The sequence below is a fragment of the Prinia subflava genome, chromosome 12, assembly GCF_021018805.1.
Source record: "Prinia subflava isolate CZ2003 ecotype Zambia chromosome 12, Cam_Psub_1.2, whole genome shotgun sequence".
In the NCBI taxonomy this organism is placed as follows: Eukaryota; Metazoa; Chordata; class Aves; order Passeriformes; family Cisticolidae; genus Prinia; species Prinia subflava.
The window spans coordinates 6,199,800-6,227,707 of record NC_086258.1 but is presented as its reverse complement, the minus strand read 5'-3'; the positions used below and the strand labels follow the sequence as shown (position 1 = coordinate 6,227,707).

The following is a 27,908-nucleotide window of genomic DNA, read 5'->3' as shown; positions in this document are numbered from 1 at the left end:
TCAGGGGGTAGCTGCTTTTCCAGCTCTGGGCTGCTGTGCTGGGGGACACCAAGCCCTTCACTGGGAGCTCACACATCCTTACAATGAGGGGTGTGAGAAGCTGTTTTGGGCTTTGGAGATGCCTCAGGTGATGTTGCAGCACTCAAGTCACAGTGAAGCCAGACAAAATCTCCTCCCAGACTAACCTGGAGGAACATCTCCAGCTCAGGGCTCTGCCACATCCCCCTGAGGTTTAGTCAGCAAATTCTGTCAGCAGTGAACTTCACCATAACCCCAGGCTGCGGATATCTGCCTTCTGCACACTGTAACTCCTTAATAGGCCTGATTTTTCAGGAGATGCCAAATCATCTGTTCTGTGATGGTGGAACTTGGATCCCTTCCCTCTCCCGTGTACATCAAGGCACCCACTGGCACCAGGAGTGTGCCAGCATTGTAGAAAATGTGCAAAGGTGGTTTTGCAAGGTGGAGAGGCCTTATAGTGCTTGTGTTATTAATACTGCAGTGAGTGGTTCCAGAGGCTTTGCTGTGAATTTGTAGAGATACAGCAGCAGCATCCAGGTGAAATATGCAGGTGAGATGTGCCAGGCCCAGTCCTGAGCAGGGTGCAGGAGGGCCTGGCCTGTGCATTTCTTGTTGGAGAGTTTGACACTGCAGAAGATTTTGCCTGTGTGGTGGTGAGTTTTTTGTATGTTGAGTAGGCAGCTTCTTCTCTTTTGCTCCAAACTGGCTAAATTTCTGTGTCTTTGCTTTGTGATGTGTGTCAGATTTCTCATCAATTCAAATGCTGGGTAATGTGATTAAATGTTATTCCTCTGGGTTATGCAGACCCCAATCTCCTTTCTGAACTGCTTCCTTCCTCAAGGATGATGCAGTGTGTGAATGCAGGGAGTCCCTCAGGAGAGCAATTTGCATTTCTGGAAGAGTAAGCCTTGTTTACAACCCGCCATCCCTGCTGCTCCGTGCAGAGCAGCTGTTTCCCTTTTGGAATCATGACTAATTTAAGAGGGTCGATTTCTACTCAATAGAGAGTTAATGACTCCAGCAGGAGTGTCTGGGGAACTTAATAAATCTCCATATGTACCCTATACATACCCTGTGCTTGGTGATAAGAGATCAAAGAGCAGATCATGAGCCAGTTTTAGTGTAAGGCAAGGAAATCCAACTGAACTTAAATTTCCTTTTAGCAGTGCTCCCCTGCAGCAATGCTCTACATGGCAATTTGGCTGAGTTTTGTAACAATATAACCCTTTTGGGAGGTGGTTGCTAAAGGAAGGGAAAGGGGATGTGAAGGAGAGGTTTAAGAATATCTTCAGAATTAAATAACTGCAGTTTGAATCACCAGTGCAATAGAACTGGTGTTCTGAGCTAATGCAAAGCAATTATATCACGCTGTACAGTTGGAAAGCTTCTTTACAGTAATTCTTTTTCTGTCAAAACACTGGAACAGATCTTTTCACCTGCGTGAGAAGCAAAGCCTCAAAATGTAGCTAATTTAGTTTGTAAGCTGTTCAGTTTCAGTGAATCATGGAATACCAAGCTGGAAGGGAATGGAAGGATTGTCTGGCCCAGTGTTCCTTGGCAAAAGCACAGTCTAGACAAGATGGCCCAGGACCCTTTTCAGCTGAATTGTGCCCCATGTTGGGGTTTCCACCATTGCCATTGGAGATTATTCCAATGGCTCATTGTTCTCACTGTGAAAAATTGTCCCCTGGTGTTCAATTGGGATGTCCCCAGGGGTAACTTGAACCCATTACCCCTTGTCTTTTCCATGGGACTCCTTGCACAGTCTCCATCTCCTCTGCAGTCACCCTTCAAACACTGGGACACAGTGACAAGGTACCCTGAGCCCTCATTCTCAAGGCTGATCTAACCCAGGTCTCTCAGCCTTTCCTCACATGACACTTCCCTGTGCTGGATCACCTTTGTGGCCTTTCTGGACCTTCTCCAGTCTGCCCAGGTATTCTTTTTGGTATAGTGGGGACCGCTGAACACGATATTCAGGGTGTGGCCTGACAAATGCTGGGTAGAGGGGAACAATGACTTTAACTCTGCTGGGAAAGCCTTTGTTGTTGCAGCTCAGCTTCAGCATCACCCTGGGCATTCAGACTAATTCACCTCCCTGAGAGACAAAGTTGTGTATTTTACCCATAAAATTAATCTTCAAGGCTACTAAATTTGTCCTGGTAACTTTTTCAACCCTGACTGTCCCTTCTGCCTTGGCTGTGTTTGTAAATTCTTTCTTGGAGAGAGAGGACTAGAACCGTGCCCAGTATTCCAAGTATGAGCTAAGCAATCTATTACCCAGTCCTGAAATTTCCATTATTTATATTCAAGAAATAATTTCCACTTTTTATATTCAGTACCCAGATTTATACATGGCAGAGTTTAATTGCTTATGTAGTACAACTAAACAGACCTCCAGAAATCATTTAAACATTGTCAGCCAGTGCTCCAAATACATCTTTTCGTGTTACCTCCTCCATCAAATCCACATAACCTCCCATCCACAGAGATTATCCTTCTTTTATAATGAATTAGACTTGCCAGATCTCCTCGTGGAACTGCATTTCTCTGAGCTGTGTGGAAAACTCCTGGGTGTTTGCAGGGATTCACAGTTCAGCCATCCAGAGTTTGGTTATTTAGTATTCACGGCATGAGAATGGCAGTGCAAGGAGACAAACTTTTGGGTCTGAGGCACAGTTATTCCCCAGGGCCTTGAAGCAGAGTGCTGAGAGCTGCTGCTGTGCTGCTCTTCTTAATTAATTTAGTCCCTCTCTGTTGTTAGAGCTTCAGCAGGACTGTTTGAGGATATCTTTAGTTAGTGTGAGTTTCTGAATTCTGGCAGAAGTGTGTGCAGTGAGACTGCACTAGATAACAATTCCTGAGATGTGGTGAGGAAGATTTTCCATCCTCTGTCAGTGGTTTCCTCATTTGTATAATACATTCAGCCAAAGGATTTCAGGGATCCACAGAGTCTCAGATTCTTCCTCCACCTCTTCAAGTGTTAAAAGAATTTTCTTTTTGTTTCTTTCTCTGCTGTTATTTTACACCCCCCATTCTACTTTTTTTTTTTTTTTTTTGCTTTTGGGAAAGCAAACTTCAAATCCTTTCTCTGCTTGCCAGTTCAGAGAGACTCAACTGGTTATTGTAAAATACTAAAGAGTGGAGCTTGATTTGGGGGCTGTGTAAATGCAAGCCTGGAGCCCTGGCCCTGTTTTGAAGTCCATGGCAGGGTGCCCACTGTTATTAATGGTCCTGCACACGCTGCCAGTGCTGCTGCTGCCGGTGGTCGCAGGGCCAGAGCCTGCAGCTGAAAAATCTCTGAGCAATAGAAAGCATTCCTGAAATTGGTGAAGTGTTTCTGAGTCTGCCTTTATCATTAAGCTATTTTGAAGGGATTGTCATTGAGGGTAGGAGGCAGGGGTGATTTTTTTTTTGTGTGTGTGTGTTTGCGTTTTAGTCTGATCTTGGATTTGCCAAAGACAGATCTGTTTTGGCAGGCAGTGGCCTGGCAGTGATGCATCTCACATGCTGTCTGAGTTTGAAAGAAAAGAGGGGGTGCAGAATGGGAGAAAAGAAAGAAGAAACAAAGTGACACCAAAGTTTTGACTGGAAACTCTGCCATTCTGGACAAGAGCAACTGCTGAGGAGTTGAACTGTTCCACTCAGTGTGGAGCAGCTGAATAGCAGCCAAAGTTTTTTTCTGCCCTTTTCAGTTATTCATATCACTCCCACCATAACAGCCCTGAGGAGCTGCATTTTTTGTCTGTGTAAACCCAGAAGACAGTGTGTCTATTGACCCTTTTGCCTGTTTCTGGAATGTGTCTCAGAAAATTGTTCTCAGCAAAATATCCTCATTCTTTTCTGTATTGGAGACAAAAATGGCAGAAAATGTCCTTGGTTTTTAAAGATTTCTCCTACACTTCTTCACAACTTTCATTTCCTGTCAAAGGAGGCTTAGGGGAGAAGGTAAATGGAACAATACAAATGGATTTATTTCATTCTGTAAGAGCCTTCATGTAAAGTGTCACAAAAAAAACCAAAAAGTGTTTTTGCATGTAAAGTTGCAAAAGTTTTCTTACACTTTCAGGGTTGACAGTGCCCATCATAAAGTGTCCATATTCTCTTTCTCTGTCCAATTTTCCTGTTCAAAGGCATAAAGTGTTAGGACTGATTTAATTCAGAGCAATATAAACAGCTTTACTAGTGCTGCATGTTTGCAAGGATTATGGATAAGTTCCCTTGTCTGTAATTCTTTGGTCTCATTCAGGTAGTTTCAAGCAGGTGATAAGAAGGCTCAGGGTTAACTTTCTTCTAATTCTTTATTTTAAAAGGGAAAAAATACCCCCATAAATACTTCAGTCAAGTCAGATCTTAGCACATCAGTGTCCCACACTGGCATCTCCGAGCTCCTGGTAGAGTCATTTATCCAAACTAACTTGTTATTTCAAAGTCTGGTTTGTGCAACTCAGTTGTTAAGAAGAAAATCTTCAGGAAATGTAGTTCAAATATTCTTGAGAGATGTTCTCTTCCTGCTACCTTAAGAGATAGATTCCACAGTGTGTGTTGCTAGCTCCTGTGGCCGTTGGATTTAGTGTTGTTTTTCACCTAAAGTAGATGTGCTGCTGAGGCCTGTTTTTTTAAAATTATTTTTAAATTACTGAAGCCAGCCACAGAAATCAGCACTTTGCAAGTTAATACTACCCTGCAGTTTGCTACTGTCCTGCATTCTTGCCCATCAAGCAGCAAGGCTGTCTAAAGGAAGGGAAAAAGATGGGGTTTGATTCTATTTAATGGCACTTCTGTGTAGATTCTGAGGGATAAGGTCACATACAATAAGCCTTACCTGCTGCTGGTGAGCTGTTACCTGGCTCAGTCTATCAGAGTGAACTCCTTTACCTTTGGTGTTCTCTCAGAGCTGTGGGAAGTCTCCCCTGGTGTGACTGCTCAGATCTGATTGCAGTGGCAGGGGGAGCCCAAAGCTTTCCTGTCTGCTCCCTGCAAGGCTGCAGGTGCTGCAGGTCCTGGGCTGTTGTTCATTTTGGGGAGCACTTTTCTGGATGACACCAGCATTGACGTTTGTGACCTTTTGATTTTGGTGCTGCCTTAACAACACCAGACTTCAGGGAGGAAGCGATGCCTACATGCAGTGTGCATGTTTATTTTGGGGCAAAAAACTGTGTACAAAGCTACATTTGGGGTGGCAGATGTGTGAAACCTGTGCATCTTTTGCAGTGCCAGGCATTAGGAAGCAAAAGGCTGCTGTTCTCCCCACAAACCCCTCAGGTGTACAAACCCTTTTTGCTTTTCTGCAGTGCTGAAAGGCGACCTCAATCTTTCCTCCTTTGAAGAGGGGAGATTTTGCTGAATTCAGAGTCGCTGGCCCTGACACCTCTTACAACTGAGCAATCTGTCAGCCTGTAGGGGTGGATTGTGTTTCACACACAGGGCTGGAATCTGAGCTCTCGCTCACTCATCCCTGCCTGGTTAAAGGAGAGAATGTGTTGACTGAAAGCTGCATCCCAGGATCGTTCTCCTGTATCTGAAGTCATCGTCTGCTTTTCCAGACCCCAATTATTCCAAAGCCTTTCCTTCTGGAAATACTGTTCAGAGCAAATCTCTAAACATTAACTCTAAGAAGCCCCCAAAAAACCTTCTCAGAAGCTGTTTGTGTGCACAAGTGAGCAGCGAAGAAGCAAAACTTCATTTTCTGTAAAGCCTAACTATAAATTATTCCTGAAATAGCTTCTGTGACTTTCTGCAGTTTTGGGCTACTGCATCCATTACTCTGAATGTGAAACTTAACATCCTTGACTCATTTTTATCATTCTGTGCTTCAACAGAGTGCAGAGTCTCACTATAAGGTATAATTCTGTTAATACTAGAAGTGATGATGTTAGAGGATGTGACATACTGAAATGAAGTCTTGAAAAAATGTTAGATTTTAAAAAATATTCTTATTTTAAGATCCAAATACCTCATTGGAAAGATATTTAAACAGTCTCTTGGCTATTTAATGCATTTGGCAAGATGAAGCTTGCCAAATGCATTAAATGGCCAAGAGAAACAAAACATCACTAGGGCTCTGATACAAAAAGTTCTGGTTTTGGAATGCACCCAATTTTATTTACTCATCTGCTGCCCCCTCTTATTTGAGGCCAGTTAAGATTATTTTGGAAACCAAGTGTCTACTCTTGTATACATTTAGCTCAGAGTTATTTTGTCATATCCAGCCAATGAGTTTGCTCATGAAAATGAACTCTGATGGCTTTAATGCTTGCTGGGTCTGCCTGGAAATGTGTAATAATGGATTTCTTGTTTTTCTGCTTCAACAATGGAGTCAAGGGACAAATTCCTGAGTTGCATTATTTAAAATTATTTTTATAAAAAGAAAGAGAGAGACAGCTGTGTGAGTGGGAGTGGGGCTGGTGTAAAGTCAGCTCAGACAATGGGTTCCTCTTAGGTAGATGGGGAGAATGGGCCTCACAAATGGATATTGATCTGCAGCAGCTGGGATGTGAGGAAGGAGTTGGGAGATGAGTGTGAACCACTCTTACAGCTGCCTCCCTTTCCATGCCTGACTTTGTTTTCCTGGGAAATTTGTGTCTGTGGCACAAGGATATATTGTTTTCCACTTGTATTTAATGTGGCCGTATGTGACTGTGTGGATGGTAAAGTTTAATAAACTTTATAGCACTTGGGCAGGAAAATGATCAATGTGGCTTCTTGGGATTTGATTGCAGAAGGTGAATTTTCTGGAATTAGGCACTCATCCTTTGCAGGAGTTAGTGGACAGTTAAAACTCATGGGAATAAGCAAAGTTGAAAATATATCTTTTATTGGATTTACTTACGTGGTTATAGTCACATTCTTCTCCATTTGATGCTGCTGTTTCATCTCCTGTGATGCACTTAGTGCCCAATATCTCCTCATTCTGCTTGAATTATTTCTGTAGAAAGAATGTGAAGGGGATCTGTGAAATTCCTACAAATCGACTGCAGAAGCAATATCTGAATTGAGGTGAAATAAATTATTAGGTGAGATGTGCAAACTTGACAAATGCAGGGGAAGGCTACTACTTTACCAACTGAGATTTGAAACCTCCTGGCAGAATTTGTTACCTTCCAGTTATGATTACAAAAACGTTCCGTGATTTGATATTCCATGGATTTATTGTCAGGAAACTATTGTCTGCTTGGAACAGTTCAGACAATAACTCTGTTTTGAACTGGTTTTAACGGGAAATTAAAAATATGCTAACATTAATTTAATGTTAGCACTTTTAATGTTAGCACATATAAAAATATGTTAACATTATTTGCTGTGTTGTGTCCCCCTGAAACACTATTTTTAAAGCAGCATTTCTCTGCCTTGTCTTAAGGAATTATTCAGAATTTCAGCAGCAGATCTCCAGCCAGGAATGGGAGCTTCAGTCTGGGGAAGGCATAGGGAATGTTGGAAGGGAAGAGAAGGAAGAGCTGCTGTATGAAGGCCAAAGGCAAGGAAGGAAAAGGCATCTAAACCAAACAGATGGGAGAGGCAGTAAGGGGAGAATATTGGGCAATGAAACAGATAACAGAAGGCCTTGGGAACAAAACTGTAAGGGGAGGAATCTGCAAACATGAAAGGGTCACTTGGGGACAGATTATTCTAGGGAAAGAAGTGAGATTAATTGCCCAGTGCTCTGCTATGTTGGGTAGTAAAACAAATCATCTGTGTGGGTAAAAATAGGAAGGGAGGCATCTCAGCTGCTGCTCAGGCTCCTCTTTCCTTGTGTGCTTCATGCCAGGGCTGTGAGGAGTGTGGAGAAAGGGCTCTGCAGGGCACACAGAGTCAGGAGTGTGGAGAAAGGGCTCTGCAGGGCACACACACAGTCAGGAGTGTGGAGAAAGGGCTCTGCAGGGCACACAGAGTCAGGAGTGTGGAGAAAGGGCTCTGCAGGGCACACACACAGTCAGGAGTGTGGAGAAAGGGCTCTGCAGGGCACACACACAGTCAGGAGTGTGGAGAAAGGGCTCTGCAGGGCACACACACAGTCAGGAGTGTGGAGAAAGGGCTCTGCAGGGCACACACACAGTCAGGAGTGTGGAGAAAGGGCTCTGCAGGGCACACACACAGTCAGGAGTGTGGAGAAAGGGCTCTGCAGGGCACACACACAGTCAGGAGTGTGGAGAAAGGGCTCTGCAGGGCACACACACAGTCAGGAGTGTGGAGAAAGGGCTCTGCAGGGCACACAGAGTCAGGAGTGTGGAGAAAGGGCTCTGCAGGGCACACACAGAGTCAGGAGTGTGAAGAAAGGGCTCTGCAGGGCACACACACAGTCAGGAGTGTGGAGAAAGGGCTCTGCAGGGCACACAGAGTCAGGAGTGTGGAGAAAGGGCTCTGCAGGGCACACAGAGTCAGGAGTGTGGAGAAAGGGCTCTGCAGGGCACACACAGAGTCAGGAGTGTGGAGAAAGGGCTCTGCAGGGCACACACAGAGTCAGGAGTGTGAAGAAAGGGCTCTGCAGGGCACACACACAGTCAGGAGTGTGGAGAAAGGGCTCTGCAGGGCACACACAGTCAGGAGTGTGAAGAAAGGGCTCTGCAGGGCACACACAGAGTCAGGAGTGTGGAGAAAGGGCTCTGCAGGGCACACAGAGTCAGGAGGTTTTGTCATGGTTACCTCGGCCAAAATGAGATGAAATTGTTGGGTTTTTTTCTCATGTCCCTTTCCCCAGAAAACACTGCTTGCCAACAGGGAAGCTCACTAGAGGACAGCATCGGGTGACATCCACCAGGGCATAGGGGGAACAAGAATTGTGTCCATGAATGCACTGGGGAGGTGCCTGTCCCGTGGGCAGGTGGAGGGACCAGCTTGTTCTGGTGTTTGGTGTGCAGTGCAAACAGAGGATGTTCATGGAATGCCACACGGTCCATGAAACAGCACATTGTAATGCCAGGAAGGAGCAGCAGCACTGTCCACACTGCAGCTTAAATGTTTCACAAAGGAGGAGTAAACCAAAAGCTGGTGTTCAGAGTCTCATAGCCCAATGTTCCTGCATAGCAAGATGAGGAGTACCACAATGTAGTTGCTTTCCATGTAGCCTAAATTATAAATTTCTTTTGGTATTTCCTCAGGCAAGACAGCAAGCCCAGCTGAGACATCAGATGGCAGAAGACAGCAAAGCTGAATATTCTTCCACCCTACAGAAGTTCAACAGTGAACAGCATGAGCATTACTACACACACATACCAAACATCTTCCAGGTAAGGGTCACTGGCAGGGCTCTGGAGCAGCCCTTAATCCTGTGACAAGAACATATTGCACATCACCTCAATTATACGACCTTGACTTTTAATTTCTGGTTATTTTTGGGGTCATTCTTAGCAAAGTTTTCATGCAATCTGCCAGAGAAGTGGTAGGATAAATCCCCTTTTCTTAAATTAGATATAAAGGGATCAATAATACACAAGGAAGGTGACGTTGAGTTGTCGTGACAGATGAGGGCAGCCTTTGGAATGCTCACAATCTTTCTCTGTTCAGCTCCTGTGTCTGTGCAGCTGGGGATGAGGGAGAGCAGCACTGGCATTGTTGGAGGCAGGAGGCAGCTGGGCATTGTTGCATCTGTGAAGTCCAGCAGCCCTTTATAACCTGTGTTCAAACCAGGCTGCACGGATGTTTAAATGTGAAATACAGTAATTCTTAAAAAGGGTTTTGAGCAACCTCTACTGATTGTGTCCTAGGGTGCCTAAGGACAGGCTGCAGAGGAAGAATAAAAAAGCCATCAGATTCATTCTGAGTGAAGATCTGAGTTTGTGCTTGAGTGAATGAATTGAGTTTAATGTAGTAGAACAGAACTTCTAAATGACTGTTCCATTGTAAAGGGTCATGGGCATCAGAAGTGGAAAACACAACCTTTTCAAGGGAGGACGTGTCACATGCTTGTCATCAGAGGAGAAGTAGCTGATATTTGCGTGGCAAACACGCACTTTCCTACCCACTGCTGAAACTTGTGAGCTAAATGGACACCTCCTCTTTTGCCCCATGGTATTTCAAACCAATGCCTTGAGATAAACTGTTCCTGGAATCAAGCAAACACTGGAGCTGATGAGCACTCTGATCTGTAGGAGGGCAGGTTCAAGTCCTGCAGATGTGTCCTTTTCCCTATCAGTGCACCAGTGAGCTCCAGGGCTTGCTTTCAGACATTGAAATAAGTTGTTTTGTAAAGAATTGATGTCGCTTGTGGATCAGTCAAGGCAAAGGGGATTTTTAAGTTGACTGCTCTTGCAGCCCAGTGTGAAACAGGCTGCTCCTGTTCATGCCCTTCTGTACCCTGCTATAATTTGTCATAACAGAATTATGCCACATTCAGCTTCCCTCTGTGGTAAAGGAGAGGCCCCTGGAAGAGATGCTGGAGATCCTGGAACTGAATCCACTGAGCAATGAGCAGCTGTAGTGTGAACAACACCTGATGTTTTTATTGTACATGACTTCATCAATACATGATGTATTGTGAACAAAACCTGATGTACAGGACTCCCTAAAGACCAAACATTACCTTCTAGGGAAAAGAAAGGGAGACATCAAGATCTTTGTTTCCTTATATTCTACAGTGGAATGAAAATAAGATTGTTCTGAACATGCACAGAAAATGAAAGAATTCGTTACAGAAATTCTTATAAAAGCCTTAGGAACCATCCTTACAAAAGTCTAAAGCTGGGGTTTGACAAATCAGCATTTTTTAACATGAAAAATTAATAGAAAGATTTCCAGTAATAGTGAAAGAGATTACTTTTAAAATGACATTTGATGTTTCAGGGAACAGTATCACTTGGTGCCTTCCTGAGAACAGCTGTCCTAGCTTGTTCTTAAAAATATATTTAATCCCTAAGTTTTAAAGCAGTTGGTGGAGAGGAAAATTGGGTGAAACTGAAGTTAATCTCGATGTTTGACCTGAATGAAATGTAATATTTTAGAAAATCCAAGAGATGGAGGAAAGAAGAATCGTGAGGATAGGAGAATCCATGAAAACCTTTGCAGAAGTCGACCGCCAAGTGATCCCCATCATTGGGAAGTGTCTGGATGAGATAACAAAGGCTGCAGAATCAGTGGATCACAAGAATGTGAGTGTTCCATTGTTGGTTGTCATATTTAGTATTGGTCTTACATTTATGGAGACTGAAATCCTGGGCCCAGGCTCAGCACAAGAGCTTTGCAGTCACGGAACTAAACCAAAGAACAACTTCTTGTCCCAAGCTGCTTTGTCCAAGGCAGGATGTGCTCAGATTATTTCCCAAATCTACTTAAACGCCCAGAAATGCCTTTCCTGCAACACTTTTTAATTTTGGGGGTGGATTTTTTGTTTTGGTTTTTATTAAGGAATATTCTCTCATTTTATTATAATTACTTTTTGAAATATTGGAATTTAAAAGTAGGCATCAGCATATTATGTTGGACATAATTTCAGATACTTAATCACCAGTTCTTATAAAGGTTCTTTCTGTGTCTCATAGTCAGAAAACTGAATGTTTCAGAAATGTGTTAATTCCAGTTAGCTTTATAATAATGAAACTATTTAAAGTATTGGCTAGATGAACTATTGCAAAGTCTTTCTGTAAAATATTTCTTTGCAGGTTTGAGGTTTGCTGACAATCTGTAAATGAGCAAATCTTGATTTCTGAGCATCATTTTCCTTCACAGGATGCAAAGAAATCTCTTTGATAGAAAGGCTGATAAAGATTTCTGTTGAGCTTCCTGATGTACAGCGACCACAAGGGCGAAAGTGTTTCCTGTTCTGTTTGCAGAATTCTCTGCTCCCTTCCTACATGAAGCCTCTGTTCTTCCAGCCTTTTTCATGGATCACATTGGTGCTTCAAACACTGACAGCGTGTGTCTTGCTGCCTGTTTGAATTTCCTTTGCATGTTTTTCACTGAATCTTTTCTGAGCTCTTCAGTGCCCACAGCCATGAACTGGCAGCATAAGCCCGAGGCTGAAGTTTTGAAATTCATCCTCTGCTCTCTGTCTAATAATTGCTCTCACAGAGAGCAGCATGGGAAACTCAGGAATCTGAAAACCACTCTCTGAGTGGGAAAAGGGGGAATTGGGGCAGTGATTCCCATGTTAGGACAACATACCCTGCTTGAGGTACAGCTTTTGGTGCTGCATGGTGAAATCATGCTGGGGAGGTTCATATCTCAGCCTACACTGCCTGAGTCTTGGCAAAACACAAATGAAACTTAAGCTGGGTGCTTGAATCAGAGTGAATTTTATATTCTCTTGCTAAGAAATAAGTCCATGATGGCTCATACACAAATGTGACATTGGAAAATGATGAGTTTGAGCATTGATAACTGAATTTACCAGGATCTCCTGTAAACACGGTGCTGACAAAAATGTATTTAACCAAAATAGTTATATCTGAGCAGCTACAAAGTGTTTAGTGTGTTCTATCTGGAAACAGTTATGTTCATAAAGAGTTCTTTTTCCTTAAATATCATCAAAGATTCTTTTATCTCTGGAGCAGTAAATTCTAATTGTGTTGATTATAATGAAAGTGCTGAATTAGTTACTAAACATGTAATTTTGTAAATAGGATTGCTTTATGCTCTCACTGCACAGAATTCCCGTTAATGCCAATAGAAACTGCCTGGACTTAGCAGAGAATGCTGGTTTGCTGTTACTGTGTTTCTAAGGCAGTCTTAAATATGTTTTTTCCATTTCCCCTTTCTAACCACTTGAACAACACAAAGGTCGTGTGGCAAGTGTGAGCTGTGGTGGCTGCCGGGGAACCTGTGCAGAACCTGATTCAGAGGGCTCTAGCAGCAGATAAAATGAATTTGTTATGGGCTTGGGGTTCCTGTTATGACATTATCTCTGTGATATATGGAGCATGCTTGTTATTTTTAGCTCCATTGTAGTGGAATGATGTTTTGAATAAATGCAAGGAACACTGTAAAATTCAGAGAGGGAAAAGTGAAAAGCTCCATGCACAGGATAAAATAGCAGTGGAGTATTTAATACAACATAGTGTAATATTTTAAAATCAGAGAATGGTTTGAGTGGGAAGGGGCCTTAAAGCCCATCCAGTTCCACCCCCTGCCATGGGCAGAGACACCTTCCACTATCCCAGGCTGCTCCAAGCCCTTTCCAGCCTGGCCTGGAACACTTCCAAGGATGGGCACCCACAGACTCCAGGCTCTTGTAAATAGTCCCTCTCCACCTTTTCTGTAGGCTCCCCTTAGGGTACTGGAAGAGTTGAGTCACCCAAAGCCTTCTCTTTTCCAGGCTGAACAATCCCAATTCCCTCAGCTTTTCCCACTCTTTCCTCCTCTTCTCTAATTTTTCTTCATCTTGCTTTTATGTCTATCATTAAAAATATCTTCAAGTTTAGATCTCAGGAAGTTTTAATGTCAAACAAGGATGGGATAATGGAAAGTGTTGTTCTATCTCCCTAAAACCTGTAGGAATTTCATGGTGCCACCTGATAGATTGAGGATCTTTAATCCATGTGGATCTTCTCAATCCCATGAAGACTTTGACAAAGCTTTTCCTGTATTTGTGTTCTGCTCAATGGAGCCTGGCCTCTGGATATGTTTATATCCCAGTAGATTTCTCCTGAACAGCATTTTACCTACAGCCATTCACAGAACCTGTGAAATTCCTTCAAAGCAACAAGTCCTTTTATGTAAAAGGGCAGTGATGGTCTTCTCTAGAGAATAATAAGATATTTTTGTGCCAAGGCACAGAGTCTCTAGTGATCTTGGAATACAGCAGTTAGAGTATAACAATCTCTCTTCCCAAGAAACAAGTAGATAAGAAGTCTATTAGGATATTTTTTCCTGAGTCCATTAGATTTAAATGCATTTGGCAAGCTGAGGTCTGAATTTGATCTTATGTATAATTAATTTTGTTTGCAGACTTGAGTAGGAAAAGTGCTATGGATTTGTTTGGCTTTGATTTGTCCTTTTTTTCTTTTCCCTCTGTCCAAAACAAAAGAGCAAAGCCATTGTACACAGTCTGCAGCCAATTTGTGGCTGACTTAGATCCCTCCTAGCAGTGCCAGAGGGGAATTTGGCTTCAGTGGCTCCCACCCCAGGGCACGGGGCTGCTGCTGTGACCTTGGACTGCTCAGATGCTGGGTAAAGCTCATGAAACATTTACAGCCATTTACTGTCACTAAATTCACAACCAACCTGTTGACTTGTGGCAGTGATCACACAAGAGCTCTGTTTTATGGGAATATTTATTGGGATTTTCCTCTGATATGCTCACAGCTGTATTCCCAGCAAATCTGTGCCTTAAATCTTTGTTATGAGTCACTTACTGAGGTGTGATTTGCTTTTCTAGTCAGTAAAGTTCATAAGCTCTTACTCCTTTTCAGCAGAAGGTGGAGAGGCTTGTGTTGGTCCTGGGCTCTGGAAGGGCGTTCATTGCCAGGGATGAGCCTGGTCACCCTCAGGGCTGGTCCCACATAGACAAACTGTCCTGTTCTGCCTTGATGTGCCACCAGTTTGATGCCACCCCTCACCTGAGCTTTTACACTGTTGGCTCTGTCCCATTCCAGGATTCCCAGATGGTAATAGAAGCCTTTAAATCCGGGTTTGAGCCTCCGGGAGACGTCGACTTTGAGGATTTCACGCAGCCAATGAAGAGGACGGTGTCTGAATCCAGCCTTTCCAACTCCAGGGGGGATGGCAAGTCAGAGCCCAAGTTCGGTAGCAAATCCAAGGGCAAGTTATGGCCATTCATCAAGAAAAATAAGGTACTGATTTGCAAACTTGAGCTTGGTGCTAGTTTGTCTTTTGTCAATAACCTGTGTCTTGTCTAGTAATCTTGGCAAGTTTAGTTTTTTTAAAAGAGAATTTTAGATTCAGAAAGTTAATAACTGATGTCTTAATATGATGTTTTGTTGTAGTCTTTGGTTACTTAAGTTTCTTTTTAACTTTAATTTTTTTTCTTGTATAATTTTATTAATTACGTTGCAGTTTTAAAATTAATTTAACTTAAGTTGTCACGTCTGTGCCATGGTCCATTCCTGTTCCTAACTCAGAGAAGGAGTTGTTAACCACTTACCTAGTGCCATGTGTGCCAACTAACATTGTTACCTGTGGGAAGCTTCAGTGTGGTGTTACTGTTTTGACACTCCTCAGACTCTCCTTGCCTTTCCATTTGCGTTGTCTTTCCAGTCTGTGCACTGGGGTCAGCAGGTGGGTGGCTGGGGACAGGGAATTGCTGGGATTCACTCTGAAGCACAACTAATGGAGCGTAACTAACTGAGCAGTTGACTGTTTAAAAGACCACATTAACTTATGTACCCATTAAACCTTTTTCATTCCACTGTCATACTTTACACCATAATGCATGGCAGCATTTATCTGGGGTTACCAGGACGTGGCAGGGGGACTGGACTCAATCAGGTTTCAGTAACACTGATGGAAGCCCAGAATAGCTTTGCATTTTTGACCTCACTCTTGCTCTGACCCTTTAGCAAACCACTTAAATTTGAGTGTTAAAATCCCCCTGTTCACAAGGGGTAATTCCTGTAGTGCTGGTGTGAGAGAGGACTCGCTGTCTGGTGCTTACATCAGTGTAGCCAGAATAAAAACATAACCAGGACTAACTCCTGAGCAAATTCATAGAATGATCTGTACAAGTGAAGTGTGATGCAAGTTGCTGAGGTATGATTTGGAAGCAGGAAGGAATGTGGTTTGTTGTTTTCCAGATAATAGAAACGCTACTGGGCACTAAGGTACCTTCCTTATCTGATCCATTTAAATTCAGGTATTTGAAAGCTCTATCCATATTGCATTATTCTGAGCTGTCCACAGAGCAGAACAGGGCAATTTATGGGGATAGTGCTGCATGGAAGAGTCTGCATGAGCTTCCTTCAAATTACTTTTGTGTTACTCTTCTGTTGCATCACTTACTAATACTTTCATTTATCACAACTCTTCATTTAACACGACTCTTAACTACTGCTTTCTCCCCCCTTTTGAACCATGGCCTTTAATATTTAATTATTTAATTGTTTTTTTTCTCTGGATTTCAAATATTGGTTTTGATGCTTATTTTCGTTTTGTGTTTTATCTTTTTATTTTGGTTTTTATTCTGTCACTTCTCCATCTCTTATACGTAGCTTATGTCCCTTTTAACATCCCCCCATCAGCCCCCTCCTCCTCCCCCTGCCTCTGCCTCACCCTCTGCTGTTCCCAACGGCCCCCAGTCTCCCAAGCAGCAAAAGGAACCCCTCTCCCATCGCTTCAACGAGTTCATGACCTCCAAACCCAAAATCCACTGCTTCAGGAGCCTAAAGCGCGGGGTAAGTTCTCCTCTGGATACCTCTCTCTCTCTCTCTCTCTTTCTTTTCTTTCTTGCGCTTTTATTGCACGTTCTGTTATGTAAAAACTTTTGTTTTGTGAACGGTTCCATTGTGTTTTATCATAACATGCAGACAAATCCAAGGGTTCCCAACCTATAAAGTCATTTGTAGTCAAAACCCCCACGATGAAACCACAAAAAGTAAGAGTTGCTGATGGAAATTATCTGGGTGTCTTGGGGAAGGAGAGGTTGGACAAATATGGAAGGAGAGGAGCTGAACGTGGAGTAATGGTCATGTAAGAAGTCAAAGTCTTTAGTTTTTCTCTCTGCAGGGTGACTTCAGCTCAATGTCTGTGTCAGAAGAGGAGTAAATTAGGAGGGGTTCTAGGGATAATAGTTGTGATTTCAGTTGGTACAAGTTCAGTCTGGAATGGTGTGACATTGCTGCTGGAGCAGTGGGAACTTCTGTTGCAGGCACTTGGCCTCAGCTCGTGGTTCAGGTGCTGCAGTGTTGGTTTGTGTAGTAACTCAGAGTCTTGACAAAAGAAACTGGTGAGATGAGGAAGGTGAGCTGATTCTGGGTGGTGACAGAGACAGTCCATGTGTGCTTTAAGGCACGGCTGCCAGGTCAGGGGAGACTGGAACACAATTCTCAGCGCCATGATGCACAGTTTAAAATTATATTCTGAGTGCAAAAGCTTTATTGGTGCAGTGTGCAATCTCCAAGTGACAGAGGAGAGGTTCTGAAGGCGCAGGATGTGGGATTCCCCTGCCAGCAGCTGCAGTGCACTGTGTTAGTGCTGCTTTAATCCTTGTATGGTGGAAAGATGCTGAAAGCCTCCATGGCTGATTTGGGGGTTCACCTGGGTTTAGGTCACACTGGACCAACACTCTGTGACACATCACCACCTTTCCAAGCTCAGTGTCCCTCCTTTGCTGCTGATAAAGAAGGAAATATGGCCTGAGGTTTTCCAGGTCAGCTGCTGTTCCTGTTGCTGACAGCAGCTGTGGTTATATTCATAAACCTATGTTGAAGTGTTTGTGCGGAATTAAATCCTCTCATTGGTGGTCTTCATAAGCAGTAAATAAAATGTCGGGTCCCTGAGATAAAACTTGCCATTTTTCAAACAAAAATAGGACTTTATCTTCCCAGAAACTCACACATGTCATGATTCTACTGAAAATTTGCTGGTACAGCATGGCTTTGCCTCCAAGGTGAAAGCCCTTAGAATTATTTTCTCCTATAAAAATTACAGGAAGGAGACAAAAGTGTTCAGTATTTTAAATGTTTTTTAGAGCAGACAGTAACAGTGAGGAAGTGACTACTTAAAAAAGCCCAGATTCTGCTCCAGGCACTCATTTAGGATGGAGGACTGGAGCTGTATAAAAGCAGAGATGATTTCCATGGGGAACTTCAGTGGTTGGTTACAAAGAACTGAGAATGGTGCTGTAAACAATGTACTGTCGCATCTGGTTACAGACAAAACAGTTAAAAATAAAGATGTTTTAAACAGTTTCAGTTCTTTGCTAGGAAATTGGCATTTAATGGGACACCAGAACACAAAAAAAATCCCATTTCTCCCCATCCCTGTTTCACTGGGGAAGTGGGAAGTTTCTAAGCTGTCCAAGGGCAGGTTCTGTACGTGTCCCTCCTCTCCTCAGTTGCAGTTTGGCTCAGAGCATCTTTTCTCAGTGGTTTTTCCAGGTGGAGGCAAACTTTCAGTTCTGCTTGTGCAGCAGCAGAGCTGAGGCTGTGCTGAGGGGTGGCACCACCCCAAGGGTGGCAGCTGGAGCCCTCCTTGTCCTGGGCAGTGCTGGGTCACTTTGGGGTGAGGGCACTGCTGGAGGTCAGGGGGGGTGTTGCAATCTAATGCTCCATAGTGGCAGTCAGAGAACAGAATGTTGAAAATAGTGCTGAGTATTTCCTACTTGACTTAAAAGTACTGGTTTGGAGTTTCATGGGAACTTCACCAGTTTGTATTTCCCTGTTGACTGATTACTCGGCCATATAAGCAATTATAACTAATTGCTTTTAATAGTTCCTGAAGGAAGGCAATTATTTTATGTATTAACTACCTAAGAAATCCAAGCACACCTCGAGAATTCTGCATGCCATATCGTTTTAAGTGCTTTATGTGAAAGGCAAAGTAATGAGAACAATGTCCTATAGTCTTCTCTGGAATCCCTCAAATTTCTGCTGACACATTGATTGAGAATGTGCAAGGAAGGGCTATTGCTAAATCTTCATTTAAACCTTTCACTGTGTTCTTTTGCTATTTCATTTCCTTCCCCTGTCAGCTAGCAGGATGTTTGTATGTAAATACTTTTCCTGCCTGACTCATCCTGAGCATTTGGAGTCCAGTGTTCAGATCATCATCTCTTATCCCAGAGGGATGAATTCAGACCCCTTGGATCATCCAGAGATAGGGAGGAGGAGGAGAGGCTGCAAACCTCTGGCAGCTTGCTCTCTGTCTCATTTGGAGACTTGTCAAATTCACATTTTAGAGGTCCTTGGTGATTTGTATTTTACAAATGGTCAGACTAAGAGATCATCAAAGTGCCTTATGACCTTCAAAAATCATTCCAAACAGGCAAAAGAAAATCAAGAGCTGCCCACAAATCCCTTTAATTTATCAGGTGAAAAATGAGTGCTTGGTGTTTCTTTCAGTTGATATGACCCCTGGTATATTAGGTACAACTAGACAATACTGTTAATTCTGCATTAAGCTTAGTAAGATTTCCTTTATTCAGTTCTTTTCCATTCCCCTGTAAAATCAAAAAAAAAATCTCAATTTTGCTCAGGAGCATGAGCATTAGTGTCAGGAATACTGGATTGTGATGTTCCCAGAGGAATGAGGAGGATGTAGGGTGGAACTCTCCTCTGCACAGAAGAACATTTGATCTGTACATCAGAGAATCAACTTTTTGGAAGGTCATGCAGGGACCAGCAGGACAGCACAGTGTAACAGAAGCTTGGACTCTAGATCATTTCATTTGCTCTGAATTGTCTCTGCACTGCTGGGTTTGTTCCTTGGCAGAATTCCACTTCAGACACCTTCAAGTGAAGGTGTCCACAAGGCTCTTTAAGTCTTATTTTAGAGTATTCAGCCAAATTGCCAAGCAGGTGCTTCCTGGATTTCCTGATAACCTGAGCTCTCAAATCCTACAAAGCCAGGGAAAAAAGTTTACTTCAGAAAAAAAATTGGAACACACTCCTTTTTTGCACTGTCTTAAGGAAAAAGGAAAAGAAAAGTAACTATGTGACATGAGCAGGTCCTGAGACCATAGCAGGATAAATTCCAGCAGCAGGAATTGCACATTGTAATTGATCCCTGAAATATAACACGTGAATGGATTCCCATACAACTCCCCCATGAAATCTGTGAGATTAGAATGTGTCTGGAGAGGGAGGGTGTTTTAGCAATTTCCTTTTTTAAATTTTGGTTTAGCGTCTTAGGTTGCATTTGGCAAAATCACTGGTGACTGTTAAAACAAATTATATCATTAGCTATGATATGTCCTGTGCCCAGTCTGATTTTAATTTTGCTTCCAAACCAAAAATCCAGTGAATCTTGTTTTTAGGGAAGGAAACAGATGCCTGAACAATTCACAACAGATGCAAGATTAATGTGGAGGTGCCAATACCAGTATCAGTGGTCACTGCCAACATGAAATCCTAGTCTGTTTAAAAAACAAAACCAAAAAATTAAACATTTAGGTGCTGACTCTTGTCAGTGTCTATGGTTTTCTAATCACATTTTTGTATTTTCCTCAAAGCTTTTTTCTTCTAACCCCAGCAGCAGAAATGTCGATTATAGAGAATACCATAAAACTGTTAGACCACTTATTATGGATCAGAACTAGGAGAAGGGGAAAAAACTGTCATACATTTTTTGAGTGTTTTTTCTAATAGCTGATTTAAAAGACACTATAAAATTAGCGTAGCACTTCAAATCAACTTCATCTCTTTAGGGAAGTTAAAGCCAGAAGAGCACAAAGAATGAGGAACCAGTTACATAACTTATAATTTCATTTATGCTTGCTCTGCTTTTTCTAATTCCATTTTGAGGACAAAGGAAACTCGCTATTCTTCTGGTTGGTACTAATTTTGTGTTCTTTAGTTTTATCGCTGCAGCAACATCAGCACCTTTTTTTAAAAAGAGCAATCCTCCAAACTAACAACATCCAGGGGTAGAACTTACACCTTTGAATGACTCTGTGTGCACTTGGCTTTCCTCCCTCTCCCCAGAGCCTGGGAAGTGACTGAGCAGGGAGGATGCTCTGGGAGCTGGGGCAGACATTACTGGCAGTATCCAAGTTCCATAAAGCACACAGAGGAGATTTTGTGGTTTCCTTTCTAGTGGAAGTTGTTGACTTCATTACAATGTGATTTTATTTCCATTGCACCCGTTGCTGTTGTCCCTCCCCGCCCGTCTCCTCTGACACTCTGTGCACTCCTGTCCCTGACACGGGGCTCTGAACCTGCCCCACTGATCCGTGTTTGCTGTTCTGTGGGCATGCAGAGACCGAGCAAACCCCCCTCTCCAACCTGCTCTGCTCCCTGGCATGGGAGCTCTTGCTGTTCTAACTAAAACCTCTCTCTGTGCCAACACCGGGGCTTTTCAGCGGGTGGGGTCATTAAATCCATGGTTTGTTCTAGCACCGAGAGAGAAGTTTTCTGACCTCGGAATTTAAACAAGCGTTTAAAAATACCATGTTTTCTGATCTCTCTGAGCATGCTGACCTCTTAACATCCACCAGGAGGTTCCCACTCTGCACTTTGAGGCTAGTTAAACACCAAGCTGTCTTTTGCTGTAGAAGCAATGAACACAGAGGTGCTGCGCTCGTCCCCGGTGTAACCAATGTGTGTTTTCTCTTGCTGACTCACCAGCAGACACAGTCTTTGTATATTCACAAAGAACTCATGAAGAGGACTTTAGGGACACCCACGTGTGCCATTGAGGCTAGGGAATATGTTGTAAGTCTGAGTATGGTGTGATCAGCCCATACTGTTGCTACACAGTCGCTAACCCCACTTACAACGCCAGCCCGAGTGTGCTGTGGGAATGTGCTTCATCAAAGAGCCCAGGAAAATTTGGTGGGAGGCAAGTGGCAGCTTATGGTGTGATGTGCAGGAAAGATAATGTCTGCTAGTCCTGGAAATGCTGAAATTGGCACAATTAAAGGAGCTGGACCTGTGAAATGCAAAGTGTTCCAAACAGGTTCTGCATATTTATTATAAATTATTTAATGAATGGCAATCTTGAGCATCACGAGCCCTGATGGACAGGAATTGTGTGCCTTGGTTGTGGAGCATTCCCTGGAGCCTTTGGAAGCCTCTGTGAACTGTCTATAATGATGATAGTTCATGGAATCAAGATATGTGACCTCTGAATCTGCTACTTGGACAAAGCAGAGCATGGGGAGATTGTTACAGGGCCACTAAAAAAAAAAAGGAAAGAAAAAAAAATCACCTCTTGGTTGTATGTATGGAAATCCAATGATTTATTTCAACCCTGTTTTCTGTAAGTGAGGTTAGTGGCCGTGACTGTCCAATAACACATGGACCTGCTGGCTTTCATGCTCTCTCATGTGTTATTGAAGCTTGTGGCTCTTAGACTCTTCATTTTTTCCTTGCAAGACTAAGCTAGGCTTGGTTTAAATTGACAGCTTGAAACACATTTGCTCATTTCAAGGAAATGTAACTTATTTGATCATTTGGGGGGAAAATGCCTTAGTTCTCCCAGGAGCTGCGAGCAAGTTTCTAGCTGTGAAAACCCAATAGAATGGGCAAAAGTAGTCATGTAGTGTTTAATGCAGATTTATTTTCAATCTGCTTATATTTGTCTATAGAAACTGAATCACTGTCATGTAAAATTACCAATAAATTTCAGAAATGGAAAACTGTGAATACGACTTATTTCAGCATTTCATTGTTTCCAGCCTATGAACTGCTTTATTTATACTGGTTATAACAATCCCTGATGTACTATTTGGAAATGCTATTAATAAGTTCTCTATTTTTGTCATACTTAACAGCAAAAGAATTGGGCATACAGTGTCTGTAACCCCTTTCAAATTTGCTGAATTTGCAGCAAAAGAATAGCCTTGATGCAGATGATTCTCCGCAGTATTTAGTGCCTTTAGAGTGAGTAGTGTTTAGCCACTAGCGCATGTAGCATACATTTGTGCCTTTTTAGAGTGCTTCATAGGTAAATATTTATTCTGCACCATGAGTCTTGTCTGTATCTATGTACAAGAATCTCAATTTGTGCTGATCATGTCTATGCTAAAGTTCACAGGAGCGCTAAAGCAATGATGCAAACACAAGCTGCCTACCCTGAATTTCTTCAGACCATTCTTTCTCCTTCTGTGATCACTCTCTCCAATGGATTGGTCTTGTTTGTTTTATTTTTTTAATGGCCTCTTTAGCTCAGAGGGTGAATTTCTTCATGGCACTGTGATTATTGTCATGTATTTGTTCCCTAATGGACTGGACTGCAGAGGGGAGTGTCACTGCTGCCTTGTCACTGAATGGTCAGTTCACATGCAGCATTTCACTATTATTTCAATATATTTTCCCTGAATGGCTGGCATGTGTTGCTGTACAAATCCTGGTAATTGATGGGAATTGTTATTTTTGGGGAAAAAAAATTGTATTTCCTTAATCAGCTGCCCACAAGAGGTGTGGAGCCTTTATTTTTAATTCCAGTGCTAATGAACTGTGTTTTTGCTAAAGATGGAGCATCTGTTTGAGAATACCATTGCCAGGAGCTGTTGGTAGTGACAGAGAACTTGAATGAAATGAGGTTCCCAAGTCTGGCAGCACAAATCCTTGCCTGGAGAGAGGCATTTTCCAGCTTTCACCTTTCAGCTGCTGTTAACATGGAACGTTAACATTTGTGTGCATCTGTGCTTTTGTGCTCCTCAAGTTTGTTGGGCAGTTGGAGCATTTCACAACTGTCCCCAAGAGCTGGCAGGACAGCTCAGTGCCCTTTGCTGGAGGAGAAGGAGGCTGGGTGGAGCTGAAATTCTCCTTTTCTATGTAGCTTTAGATCTCCAGCAGCAGCTCCCTTGTGCTTGGCACAGAGCTGAGCACTCTTAGTCCCCCTCTCTCTTGGCAATCCTTCTGAGCTGCAGCTGCTTTGTCATTTTGCAGTGCTGGAAGAGGCTTTGGGAATTTTGGTGCCCAGGCACTGTTGTTCACCTGGGAGTTTCTGGGGCACCTGCCCAGAGCTGTGTGTGCAGGCGAGGCAGGGCAGAGATGCTGCTCCATGGGCACACACTGCTTCCAGTCTTGCTTTCCCAAAGTAAAAGATAATATTTGGGCTCTGTCCCAGGAAATGTGGTAACTTCTGAAGAATTAGATCATGTATATCACTTAAAGAGGTTGAATAATGTCTTACCATGCTGTCATAGAACCAATTTGGTGTCAAGAGAATAGATATTTTTTCCTCCTCCTTGGGCCTGACCTTGTGTGACTATGGCCAAAGTACGTTTGAGTCTGAGTATTTGTTTCTGAATTGTTCAAGAATGTGAAATGGCTTTCTGTGCCTGCCTGGGCAGCACTCTGCAGTCCACAGGGACAGTCCAGGGGTGTTGTCCTTTGGCTGTAGCCAGAGAATCCAGGCATTCCCTGGGGGTCCCATGGTGCTGGGTGCTGCTGGAGCCTCTCCTCACATCTCCCCTGAGGTTTGGCTCAGGGGTTACCCCCCCTAAAGCCCTTCCATGAAGTGGCTGCTGCATTTCAGCACATTTTTGATCTAAAGTGACGCCCATACATTTCCAGGCTGGGAGTTTTTCCCACCCCAGTGCTGCTGCTGTGATGAGAACACGCAGTGCTGCTGCTGTAGCTGCTGTCAGTCAGTCCAGGCCTGATCTCACCTGTGCCCAGGTCCAGCATTTCCCATTCCTGTTTCTGGCCAGGTCATGGCAGCTGCCCAAGCTCATCTTGTGAACTTTTGCACAGATCTGTTAGTGTGACCCATTTTGCCTTCCAACAGCAAGGGGATTGTGTCATTTTATTGTAACATCAGCCTGAAAAAGTTCCTCTTCTACTGATGCACTGTTGTTTTTTCTCTCTCTCCCCCCACCCTGTATCTCTCCAATTTTACATGAAGCTTTCTCTCAAGCTGGTAAGCACATTTACAGCATGCCTGTCCTGTGTTTTAATCACAATTTCCTGTGTGTGTTTTAATGTGCACTGTGCCACATGTGACATGACACTGAAATTAACTGTTAAATTTGTTTCTTCTTGTGTTTGCTTTTTTTGATATTTATCAGATAAATCTGAATACACAGGTCTGGAGTCTAATAGAGGTGATCAGAATTCAGTCTTCTAATAAGCTGCTAAAAAATTAACTCTAATATATAGTTTAGTTTTCACTTTTATAATCTAGGGCTATGAAAATGTAGAGAAACAGTATCAAGTAATTCTGCTACTGTATAAGTATCCATTAAAACCTTTAAAGAAGGGAAAAAATTAAAATAAAGGTCTCTGTGCTTGCTGGAATTTTTCCAGAGAGCCATGCATGTCTTTCTGTGTAAAGTAGCTGCAAAGTTTGCTTTCCAGTATTACTGGAAATCTTCATGATTATCACCTACATTTTACAGCCCTATGTAGTCCTTCAGAATAACCAATAATGACATTAATTAAAGTCCTGTAAACCTTAACCAACAAGGTCAACTCAATCTGATTTGAACTTGAAAACTGAGAGAGATGCATATGTGTGAATCCTAAATTCCATCTTGGATGCAGCTGGGAAGGTTACTTGAACTATGGTAAGATAAAGATGTTACTGAGCTGGAAAGGGAAGGAGTGAACAGACCTGGGAAAGCAAATTACGTGCTGAACTCCATGCACAAGGTACTGTTTTACTCAAGACACTCCACACCTGGCTGTGCCCCTGACACCCTGTCCACATTCCTTTGGCCCTGGAGAGCCCCTCAGCAGCAGAATGTGCCTGGTTTGCTGCCCCACCTTGTGCAAACACGTGAGAGCTGCAGCCAGTGATGGCATTTGGGAGCCTCAAAGGATCCACAGGGTCACCTCAGCTGGGTTAGCTTCCAAATTCTCTTACTCCTCACCAGTTTGTGCCTTTGGGTGCTCTTTCCCTTCCCTGTGAGGGTGTGAGGCCCTGGCACAGAGTGCCCAGAGGAGCTGTGGCTGCCCCATCCCTGGAAATGTCCAAGGCCAGGCTGGATGGGGCTTGGAGCAACCTGGGATTGTGGAAGGTGTCCCTGCCCATGGCAGGGCGTTGGAACAAGATGAGCTTTAAGATTCCCTCCAACACAAAGTATTCTGTGATTCTCCATGTATCTTGTGCTCAGACACATCACTGTGGGCCTCTTCTGCCCATGGCAGCTCAGCCAGAGAAACACGGGGGCCACCAGGGCTGTCTGGAGCAGTTTTGAGTCCTACTCTGGCAGCACAGTGAATTTTTTGGGCTCCTTTAGCAAGGTTGCTTCTCACTGAAGACCTGTGGTAGGTCTGAGGAATGTTGGGAGTGTCTGGAATATGTGCAAACCCTCTTTTGGCTGTTGCCAAGCCACTGTCCTGGGAGTCCAATGCATTTATACTGGATTTCCACTCGTTTGCTTGGTCACCCTGCTAGTGTGCTGTGTAGCTGAGTTAAGCCTTTGTATGTAGGAATAAATCCTCCAAAAATGGCTGACATTGCCTTTCCTCAGGAATTGCAGAAATTGGAAAGATGTGCAGGGAGGGCTGAGCCCCATTTTCACCTCAGATGGAGAAAAGCAGCTTTTTTGTAATCTCCTCTTGGATCCTCACTATGCAAGAGCCAAAACCGGGGCTGAAAAAGCTCATGCTTTCCTCACATGTAGCTTCAGCACAGAAACTGGTCCTAACACAACCTCTGTTTTCACAGTCCTTCATCTTGGGACAATTTGAAACTTAAATCTCATTACCTTTCTGCAAGGAGACCTTGTGAGCAGCACATCAGAAATAGCACAGCTTTCCCCTCACCTCACTGCTGCAGCATTTCTAAAAACATAGGCAATATCCATCACCTGAGAGGTAGCCCAGGTGTGTTTGTGCTTGAGAGCATGAAATGTGCCCAGCATGTGCAAAAACTGCTCCTTGACTCTCCTTTTTAGAGCAGGGGCTCCAGCTTCTGATAGGAAACTCCTGAGCACAGACTAAAGTTGGAGTGAGGTCACCTCCCAGCTCTGTGCAGCACTCCTGCTTTGGTCTGAAGCATTGTGAGCCAAGCTGCTGGATTTAGTCCAGCTTAGAACTCTTGAATGAAGCTGAAGAATCAAAAATAAGATACCAAAAAGATGCTTTTCCAAATCTCACTCCATCTCTTGCATTCTACTAATGTACAGCTGGGGATATTTTCAAGCCTGCCTATTCCACTTAGAAGTGAGGAGGAGATGTCAGAATATGTTGTCTAGATTTTCCTGTAACTGCTTGTTTGTTTACAAAGCTGCCTCCAGATGCTTTGCCTTAAAAAGATGTGTGTGGCTTTAGTGTCAATTACCCATAAAATAGATTGAATCACTCTCATGTCTGTTGTGATGTGGGAGTTGCTGTCAAGTAAAATTTAAACATTAAAGAATAAATTAAAATAGATCTCTCTTGTACCAGGCACATCAAACAATGTAAGCACTGGTAGGACTCTGTGTGGGTAAAGTTTCAGAATCAGCATGACTTTGTCATTTGTCCTAAATTTGCTTTCTCATTGTCTCACGAGTGGAATTTTAAGTGTATTATTGCACAGACAATCAAGGCTTCACTAGAAGCACGTTCCACCTTTGACAATCAATACAGCAGCAGTTTCCTCAGGCCTGCTCTGTGACTTTGGAATGCCAGTCCAGAGGAGAAGGTGATCTGTGTGTGGTTGTCCTCCAGCCCTGTGACACCCCCAGACTTGGGTTTTGAACAGCTCATTCTGCAGCTGCAGGAGAAAGTCACAGTGTCCAGCACAGCCAGTACAGAGCCAAGGGTCTAATGAGCAGCTTTTGTGGCAGTGTCTCCTCTAAATCACTCTCCTCAGAGAGAAATTTAGTGTTTTAGCAAGACTGATGGCCCAGCCCTGCTCACAGGCTCTCAGGAAGCTGATGTACCACAGAATTTGGTTACTCAGCTTTGTGTTTTTACCCTTCTCTCTCCCATATTCCCCCTTAGAAATGGGACAGGGAATGAGCAGAAGCCAAAACAAGCAAAACCTGCCCAAATTCAAGCTTATGCACAAGAACCTCCATCCCTTATGGTGCAACTAATCAATACTGATATATGTTCAGTATAGCCCACCCAATCTGCCTCCATTGCCTTCTGGCAAGACAAAAATAGGTGTTACTGTGAAGAAAAGAGTGTGAATGTATTTTATGTGTCATCTATCTGCTATATAAATTGAGGCAATCAAGAGGAGACATAGCAGAAGGCAGAAAAGGGGTTTTCAAGCAGAATCACACAAAGGTAACCACTGTGGTCTTCACTTTTTTTTTTTTCCTTTGGTTATGATTTCAAACTGACTGATTCCATGGCTTTGATATAACTTCTGATTTTTATGTGAGTACAAGTGAGAAAGGAGAAACTGAGATGGCGTGGAATGTGGACCCTGGGAAGTAAGCAGCATGTTTTTTA

The 27,908-nt window shown here is 43.2% G+C and overlaps 1 protein-coding gene across 10 annotated transcripts in view; it reads left to right on the top strand.

The window, feature by feature from the left end:
- The window catches only part of FNBP1 (formin binding protein 1), a 91,330-nt gene that overhangs the window by 52,593 nt on the left and 10,829 nt on the right, over positions 1-27,908 (top strand). For 3 of the 10 annotated variants that reach the window (XM_063409930.1, XM_063409925.1, XM_063409926.1), the window contains exons 7-11: positions 9,120-9,248; positions 10,959-11,105; positions 14,547-14,744; positions 16,119-16,301; positions 24,421-24,435. In XM_063409930.1, the coding sequence (XP_063266000.1) occupies positions 9,120-9,248; positions 10,959-11,105; positions 14,547-14,744; positions 16,119-16,301; positions 24,421-24,435 (672 nt within the window). The remainder of the gene's footprint in view (positions 1-9,119; positions 9,249-10,958; positions 11,106-14,546; positions 14,745-16,118; positions 16,302-24,420; positions 24,436-27,908) is intronic. The other 7 variants (XM_063409933.1, XM_063409934.1, XM_063409935.1 and 4 more) reach the window with 3 other exon arrangements.